This window comes from Cupressus sempervirens, chromosome 5, assembly GCF_028749045.1.
Source record: "Cupressus sempervirens isolate cs-2001-9-10 chromosome 5, ASM2874904v1, whole genome shotgun sequence".
In the NCBI taxonomy this organism is placed as follows: domain Eukaryota; kingdom Viridiplantae; phylum Streptophyta; class Pinopsida; order Cupressales; family Cupressaceae; genus Cupressus; species Cupressus sempervirens.
In genome coordinates, this window is record NC_143122.1 from 236850602 (window position 1) to 236860277 (window position 9676).

A 9676-nucleotide genomic window follows, 5' to 3' on the forward strand; every position below is an offset into this window, starting at 1 on the left:
GACCATATCAGGCACTAACAACCTTGAAATGTGTAGTGACACATTGAGAAGTTTGTTGGGAGTTGGGTTTGGTCAGCTGCTCCAGGATGAATCTATTTTTTATCTCCCCAACAACGCCTTTGCCATTGCATGCCTCACACAACTCTAGAAACGGATGAGCTCTATGGGTCTTCCATCAAATTTGGTTTCTCTCTGTTTTAGCGATATATCATAGTTTGTATCAAGCCCTCATCTTTGTGGCGGCATAAAAAGAAAAAGGGACTGGATGGAGAAGCTAGGGCTGACTCCATTAATGGACGTAGCCTGCAGAGGAGACCTTTCCATCTCCACTACTTACAGCGTATGCCATAACATCAGACAAGCTGTATTGAAGAGATTGGTGGGGAGAATTAAAAATGCCACAGCTGAAACTAATTTGCAATGCAACTCTCTGGCACTTCTGTATGCTATTGGCGTAGCCAATAAATTTGGACCCATGAGCCAAAAAGGCGCAAGTTGTATCCTGGGCCTTCCCTTTCATCCCGACAAGTGTAGAGTTTGTTTGGAGATGGTTTTATACGGCTGTGTGGGCGCCGCCATGGCTATCATCTTGCTCTACACCATAGGAATCAGTTATTGGTGGTGGGTCAGCGCGAAAATTAGTCATTTTGTGAGAATTCACAAAAGCCTTCTGAGGATTCACATGGGCTTAGTACGATTGGATATACTGCCAATCAAGGATGCAACCAAGAATTTCAGCACTTGCACCAATTTAAATGGGAAGGGGAGTTTTGGAATAGTGTATAAGGGAAGACTTGCTGAAGATCATGAGATGGTTGCTGTGAAGAAAATGAAGTGCTCTTTCCATGAAAGCTCACGCCCAACACAGTTAATCAATGCGCGGCGAATAGAGGAGGCAACGAACAATTTCAGTACCACCAATTTGATCGGGTAGGGGAGTTTTGGCATTGTGTACAAGGGAAAACTTCCCAATGGTCAGATGATTGCCGTGAAGAGACTGAAAAAGTGCTCTGTCAATGATTTCCAGAATGAGGTGGAGATGATGAGCAGTTTTTGCCACTAGATTTTGTTGGCTCTCCGTGGTTTTGGTGTTGTTGGTGACGACAAATAGGGCTGCCATGAGCAGTTTCTCATTTACAACTACCTCGCTAATGGCAGCCTCAATCAACACATCTTTGGACAAAAAATTAGAAATGGGAGAGCAGGACTGACGTGGGAGCAGAGGAAGAAGATTATATTGGGAATCACAAAGAGGTTGTGTTACTTGCATTCTGACGTTCGGCCATCGATATATCACAGAGACATCAAGGCCACAAATATTCTGCTGGATGATGACATGAATCCCTACATTTTCAATTTTGGGTCAAAAGTATCAGGCACGCATGGGTATTTGGCGCCAGAGTATTGCCTGACTGGACTGGTCACAGATCGCTGTGATATCTACAGCTTTGGAGTTCTACTATTGGAAATCATGAGCACCAAAATGGCTGTGGATATAACTTGTCACTGCCATATTACCGACTGGGTATGGAAGCTTTTCAGATTGAATAAAGTGGATCTAGTGATAGATTGGAGAATGTGGGAGAGGGAAGAGGTGAAAACAATGGAGAGATTTGTTAAGGTGGGCATTTTGTGTGCTCATGTAAATGTGGCATTGAGGCCAAGCATGGCAGAAGCATTGAAGATGTTGGAGAGAGAGGCTGCCATTCCCACAATACCAGAAAAGCCTTTGTCTATAGAAAATCACAAAGTAGAGGTCGACGGGATCGATTTTCTCAGATTTTTAAATCCTTCCTTCAAATCGTCCGTCAGAGCAAAATAGGAGGCCGTGTATGCATTCTATTCGCATCTAATGCATTCGCCTATAGCTGCCTGAACTGGGAAAATATTTTATACTATCTCTGAAAAAAAGTGTATAGTAAAATGATTTTCTTATGTTAGTATTTCTTCTCTACGTTTACACTTGCAATGAGATGCTAAATTTATGTTGCAGGACACATAATATGATGGCACATTTATTCACTGTACATTTTTCGGACTTGATTTCGAATATTATTCTTTGAAGTCGGTTGCATGGCATAACAAAACATCCTTTTACCCTTTTGGGATGGTGAAATTCAATTCATGAAATTTGGTTAATGTACAAAACAATTGAAGTGATTTAGTCTTTGTCTACAAATGAAACTAGTTTTATTTTTACCTTGTCTGCAAATGTTTTATTTCTTTTGATTATATTTTTAATCTTTCGATATACTAGTGTAATATATAAAACATGTCATTTCGACTAGTTCCAACCTTTCGAAACTTTCGAGATTTGTATGTGAAGCTAGAACTACTAAAATGATAAAAAAATTCAATAGCAAGTAACCTACCATTAATATCATTCTAGAAATGAACATGTATGCTAAAATATACGTATACGCCAACCTTGCATGGAAATTAATATATTTCAATGCATTCTTAGTATATAAAAATCAAACGGTCCAACACAACCCTGCGTGTTCCCTACATCTTTTCTAGTCTTGTCTATTTATCTATTCTTTTATATAAAACTTTTCTTCTTATTTCTTACTGTTTTGGGAAACAACCTTAAAGATAACAAATAGTTTGTTTGAATTATTATAAGGTATTTAATTTTTGGTGTTCCGTTATGTCAAATTTATTGATTAGAATTTTAGTTTTAAGTAGTTGGAAAGGATCAATAATGCCATATGTTAACATATTTTTTGATATAATGATGTTGAGCGGGGTGCCAATGCAGTTTTTAAGAAAGATATTTTGAATTAGATTTTTAACATTTTAGTATGTTTTTATAGATGGCAACTTTCATGCTTTTTGACATTCTTAGTTTATTTGTAAACTAATTATGTTTTTTTATAGATATGAGTTTCTATATTTTTAAAACTTTTATTTTCTTTCAAATTTATTTTTCATGTTTCTAAAAGTTATAAAAAAAAAAAAATCCAACTAAAAGTGTTGTAATTTATTTCAAATAATAAAAAAGTTCAAGTTTCATGAAAAGTATTGTATATTTTTTCTATATTTCTTAGGTTTATAATGCTATGTTATGGATAGAGATAGTTTTTTGTATTTCTTTCAAATTAAATTTGTTTAGAGGCATTCATGGCCATCTAAATTTTGAAAATATATTTTTAATTTTTAAAGATTGATTGATAGTCATTTTTCATTTTTATTGGTATCTTTTTAGATTGTAGAATGTCTATTCCAATAATTAGATATTTATTGATTTAACTAGCACATGCATCTATAAGAAACCCAAGGAATACATGGATAATAAATCAAAAGAAAAATTTAAGTAAATTTTACTAATATACTAAATTATATAATAATTAAAATTTTATATGCATTTTAATAATATTTTAAATAATTTCAGTTTTTCTTTACACACTCTCGAATTTATAAAGTTTGTACAATGAGTAGTTTGGACACATGATAGATGGAGTAAGATGATATTACCAAGTTTTAGGTTTGCCAAGTTTCTTATAGAAGGCATATGTTGTATCAACCTTCCATTCAATATGTTCTCTTACTTCCTATACATAGGGAAAGGTTGTTGGATAGTGATTTCTTGTTGCATCATTTGAGAAGAGTTCATCTCCCCTATGGAATGATAGATTGATAGATGATTTTTAACGTCCACGATAGGACAATCTTCCAACTAAACCATAAATCGTATTTTATCATCAACTTGTTTCAAATTTCATATCAAACTCACTTGATTTAATTCAATCTTAGCCCGATGTAAGAATTTGGTTCCTATATGTGTTTGTAGTTGGGTAATTAGTAAAGATTTATTGTTAACTTCAATCCAAAAATTTAATTACTAGAATGGGGATGAGTATATTATCAAAATAAATAATTACTACAACCAATTGATTGACACTAACCAAGAAGAAGATATTAGAAACTTATGGAATACATGTGTGGTTTTTCCCATCTGTCCACAACCAACAACTATCGTCTACATCTAATTACATTTAATAAATGTTGTTGATTAAGAGTTAAAATAGGTTTTTTACAAGGGACTTGAAACCCCAAGAGTTAAAACCTTAGATCAAACAATTCAATCCAAAAATAAAATAGTACCTAAAAGAACTAGTACACCCAATACAAAATCAACAAGAAAAAGCCTACATCCAGGCAACCAAAACAAGTTAATAAAATAAAAACAAACACAAGAAACCAAAAGATAAGAACTACCAGTGTGATTGAAGGCATGACAATTCCTTGACTAGCTCCTCCTTGAGCTCTTTAATTCTATGGATGGCTTCCTTAATGTAGATTCTTGATTAGGAATAGGGCTAGCCAACCAACTTCTTCTTTCTCGTACTCATTCCGATACATTTCCCTAGACTTGTTGTATCCCCATTTTCTTTAGTTGCCTCTAGACCATGAACCAATAACTTACTCGAATTTTGATCCACCTTCCCCACCATCTTACTTAGGTAATCCATAGTCACCTCCATTAGCCCTTGAAGTCCTACTATTGGTAACATAATTAACCAAATTCTCCATTTTGTTTATTCTTTCCTTTAGGTCCTCAAACCCTTTATCTTTATTACCCTTATCCCTAGCCTTAACCTTCTCACTCCCATCCACCACTATACTTTGGATCTCTTCCATTTTAGCTTGAATAACTCTATATTTAAGGTTTAGTGTCTTAAAGGAGTTCAAAGTCTATTTCTCCAACCAAAAAGTACAAAGAGAAATACATTTAATTGTTTGTAAAACCCCAAAGGGATGGTTGACTTTAACATCCCTCAAATTATCCTCCAACAATTTAATGTTAACCTCATCTAGGTCCACCATTTTGAGAATCAAATAGTTTCTCATATTGTTGTCCTATTTCTTACCCCCATCACCCTCCTCACCTTCAATTTGTTCTATTCTTTTATTTAATTACTCTGCAAAGGCTTGAGGATAAATCTAGACACATGGTCAATAGATTCCACATAATCCATTATGTTGAGGGCCTCTTTTTCAATATCCTCTTCATTATCATCCAGAAATTTGTCTTTCTTCCTATCATTCTTCTTAGTAGGAGGGAAATTCCTTCTATAGAGATCAAGAAGACATAGGCGACTGAGTAGTACTAGAGGGCATGTAAAGCCTTTCAATGGAACCATAAGAATCCTCACTCTTCCCTTGCTCAAGGGGAGTGCACCAAGATGGTGTACAAAAAGGGGGGAATAAGTGGACACCTTTTTTTTTCTGAAATCAAGTAAACCTGAACTTGGATGCGAGGTTTGAGAGTTATCCACTCAAAATAACAAGACGTGTAAAACATAAATATTGTAGCATTCTGAATCTACTTTTTAGACTACTAGAGTTTTTTAAAAATGGATAAGATTAGGTGGGTCAAAATCTGTGCACAAGAAAAATAGTTCCTATTTTTTTTATATAGAAAATATAACATAGCTATTTTCATGTGCATCACAAAAGACATAGTTATATTCACTATTTTGAAGATCCCTTTGGTAGGATGATAGTTAAGAGTCATATCTAGAAGTTGTATATTTTTTAATAATTTTGGATGAGAAATTTTTTTTCATATTATGAGTTATTGAATTGACTAGATCCTAAAATTTTGGTATCTATTTGTGTGCTGAGCATAACATACACCAAAATAATTGAAAATGAAAACTTTTTTTTATTTGTAAATGTGTATAGAATCAAGTGTAGACCAATAATATATAGTTTATTTTTAATATTTTAAAGTATAATAAAAGTTATTAAAAAAATGTTAGACATATGTCTATGATGAATGTCAAGGCATTGGTAAAATTAATTAAAGTTTACCATGTTAGTGTTGTCTATAAATAGAAAAAATTATATTGTTAGAAAGCTAAGAAGACGTGTAAGATTATGGCAGAAATTTTAGAGATACCCACTTCACCATTAGAAAACTTGATGAAGCCAAAGACAACAATTCATCTTAGAAGATGAAAAATGTCTAAAGGAAAAAAATTGGATGGAAAAAAGTCTCCCAAGCCTTTGGGTCATTTCCCTATGCTATCACTAAGCCATAACCCAATCAAGTTTGTAGGATTCAGATAACCTGACTAGGTTATGAAAATGAAAAAGTGCATCCAAAACCCAATTGGGTTATTCAAAACCTAATTGAGTTATTGAAAACCTGATTGGGTTTTGAAGAACTAAATGTAGGCTTCACTCCAAAGGGCATAACTTTCACATACAGAGTCTGATTGACTCCATGCAAAATGTATTGAAAATATATTGAAGAGATCTACAACATGGTGTAGATAAACAAATCCTATATCATCAAAATTTTATTTACCATCAATTTTAATTAAGCATAATATAAAATAGGTGGTTAGTATTTTCCAAATGTGTAATCAATGGGTAAACACAAATGATAACATATTTTTAATTCTCTCTCTCTCTGAAACACACATACACACACTCAATCACTAACTAAATAACTCCTAATATATTATTTCTCTTACTAACTCCTAACCTCTCACATTCTTTAACTAATTCATAACCCCTCCCTCTCTCTGACTTGTTATCCTTAAGTGAGTTCTCTCTCTATGAGTAATCCCTAAGCCACCCCCCCCCCCCCTCTCTTTCTCTCCCTCTCTCTCTCTCTCTCTCACACACACACACACGCACACATCCAATTCTCTCCATGTTTCTCACTCTCTTCATCCTATCCCCAAATTTCTCTCTCATATGTCCCTCTCTCTCCATCACTTCATCTCTCTCTCACTCTCTCTTATCATTTCCTCTCTCCCCCTCTCTCTCTAAACCCTTACCCATCTCTTTATGACCTCTAATTCCTAGCCACCCTCTCTCTCTCTCTCTACATGAAGTTCCCACTTCAAGGATTAGAGGCCAGGGAGAGAGAGAGAGAGAGGGGGCTTAGGGATTAGGGGTTAGAAGGAGATGGGTAAGTGGTTAGAGATAGAGAGAGAGAGAGAGAGAGAGAGAGAGAGAGAGAGAGAGAGAGAGAGAGAGAGAGAGAGAGAGAGAGAGAGAGAGAGAGAGAGAGATTATTAGTTAGTTAGAGAGATATCTTAGGGGTTATTTAGTTAGTGATGAGTGTGTATGTATTTTAAAAAGAGAGGAGGGGTTGAGGTTAGCTGGAGAGAGAGGTTTAAGAATTATGAGTTAGATAGAGGATAAGAGTTTATAAGAGAGACAAATATTAGAAGTTAAAGATTGAATAAAAATATGTGTGTGTGTGTGTGTGTGTGTGTGTGTGTGTGTGTGTGTGTGTGTGTGTGTGTGAGAGAGAGAGAGAGAGAGAGAGAGAGAGAGAGAGAGAGAGAGAGAGAGAGAGAGAGAGAGAGAGAGAGAGAGAGAGAGAGATTATGAGTTATATAAAGAGAGGTTAGGAGTTGGTGTGAGAATGAGAAATGTTAAAAGTTAGTAGGAAGGAGATTAGGAGTTAGTGAGTGAATGAGTGAGTGAGTTTTTGGGTGAGAAAGAGATAGAGGGAGTGAGAGATTGAGAAAGGTGGGAGAAATATAAAATCTATGATAATACTCTTACCTACGTATTCGCTCCATGTTTGGAAAATATTGACTACCTATTGTAGACCATTATTGACTCTAATGGATGACAAATAAAATCTTGATTTTTTGCTATTATTCTAGTTTCGTTATGTTGTATGTCTCTTCAATAGCTTTCCAATGTATTTTGAATGGAGTCAATCAGAGTCTGGATGTGAAAGTTATGGCTTCTAGAGTGAAGCCTATTTTTATTTCTTCAAAACCTGATCAGGTTTTGAAGAGCTTTTTCATCCTAGAAACCCAATTAGGAATTGTTTTTTATATAATTTTGCAAGTCTTTGTAATCAAGCCTAGCCGCATTTTGAAATTTTATATAACTCAATTAGGTTATTCATAACTTGATTGGGTTATTGACATTTTCGGTTTTTTTTGTGGTGTCCACTAAATTGTACACCATCTTGGTGCACACACCCTCAATTGTCTCCATAATATTCTAACCCTGATAAAAAAAAGTGTGCTTAAGCTCTTCTTCAAAATTTCCCCCCATCAATTCTATTTCCATCTCCTTATAGTGAACCATTTTCTTCTTTCTTTTGGTCATCTCTAGAGAACCATCTTCTAGAGATCTGCCATTATTTGTTTTCCCTTACCATTACTACTACCAAGGCTCAAATAGTTTCCTTTAATTTCCACAATAGATGACACTAAATGTTGCTTGTTATTTTTTAACATATACTAAAAATTCAAATGCATAAGCCCTTTATACAAGTCAGGCTTGTTGGGCTTCTCCGTAAAGGCTTTGATACTCTGTGTTAATGAACAAAGCAAGTAAAAGTGAAAGTTGACCCTCATCTTATACCTAAATTGGTTCGACATGATGATATGGTAGGTATGGGATCTATCATAGTGCTTCTTAAGTGTTAAAGTGAAAGTTGATCCTCCTCTTGTACTTAAATTGATTTGCCATAATGAAATGGTAGGTATGGGATCTATCATAGTTCCTGTCAAGCATTATATACTCAACAATAAATTTTAACACCTTTTTCAATGCAAGTTTAATAAAAGAAAAAACATACACCTACCTTTATTCCTTTACTAGTTCCCGACATCCTCTTTTAGAAATATTCTAATAGAAACATCCAAAATTTCCTTGTTATGATAAAAATGCATACCTTTGGTATTCAACCCCATAATGTGCAACATGACCTCAATGTTCAGCTATGATTTCCTTTTGACCATCATGATCATTCCAAAACCCCAACCATTGATGAATTGTTATGCTATCTTTGACTTGGAGTCTTTCATCCTATTCAAATATCAGATAATACCACCATTTTTTTAGTTTCTACTAGACCATTTTTTCTTTTATCCATTTCTTATAATTCCATGACTCCCTTATTTTTAGTTTGCCTCCTATTATACTAGACTCAGAGACAAAACTCTTCAACCTCACTCTCAATGCAACATTCTCAGAAATAGAGGAAGAATGATAATACACAAATGAAAACTAAACACCCACAAAGTGAGGAACCTATACCTTTTATTTGGCTTTTTACTTGCCAAAGTATCATCATCATTAATTTAGTGTTCTATTACTTTCCCTTTGTTGTTAGATAGATTTGATAAGTCAATAACTTTACTATGCATCTTATCATGATTTATGAGGGATTTTAAATTTTCATTACCACCTATGCTCCATCATTTCAAGAAGTGATAAATATGTTACTAAGCACCATAGTTTTTAATAGGTCACTGATCCTACTTGCTTCTCAACTCCATAAAATTACTTGACATCTTCAACAAATTGAGGGCATAAATAGGGAGATTTGCAAAGTTGACTTGATTAGCTAAAGCTTTCCAGCTTGACTCAACAAAGCACCTTTCTAGCTAGCTAGTTTTTATTAAAAATATCAAATAAAGAAGACCAAAAATAATCTAGAGGCTTGAGCCCTAGTGGAAGACCAAGGTAGAATTTTAGGAGATTATTAATCTTACACCCCAAGATATTCAATATCTTCACTTGTTTAGGGACCAAAGTATGGATAAATATCAAATATTTTTTTTCCCCAATTGATTAGCTGATCAAAGGCCTTAGTATAGATCTAGAGGATATCTTTGAAAGCCTTAGATTTCTTTAAAGATGACTCACCCATCTTCAATCTATCATCGTTTAAAAATTA

The 9676-nt window shown here is 34.4% G+C and overlaps 1 protein-coding gene and 1 pseudogene across 1 annotated transcript; both read left to right on the top strand.

The window, feature by feature from the left end:
• Positions 1–265: 265 nt before the first annotated feature.
• On the top strand, positions 266–934 carry LOC149555381 (uncharacterized). Its single transcript, XM_089829374.1, has one exon. It carries the CDS (start codon positions 266–268, stop codon positions 932–934), a length of 669 nt encoding a protein of 222 aa, XP_089685500.1.
• A 45-nt stretch (positions 935–979) lies between these two features.
• LOC149555382 (putative receptor-like protein kinase At1g11050 pseudogene) lies at positions 980–1822 on the top strand (annotated as a pseudogene).
• The last annotated feature ends 7854 nt before the right edge of the window (positions 1823–9676 follow it).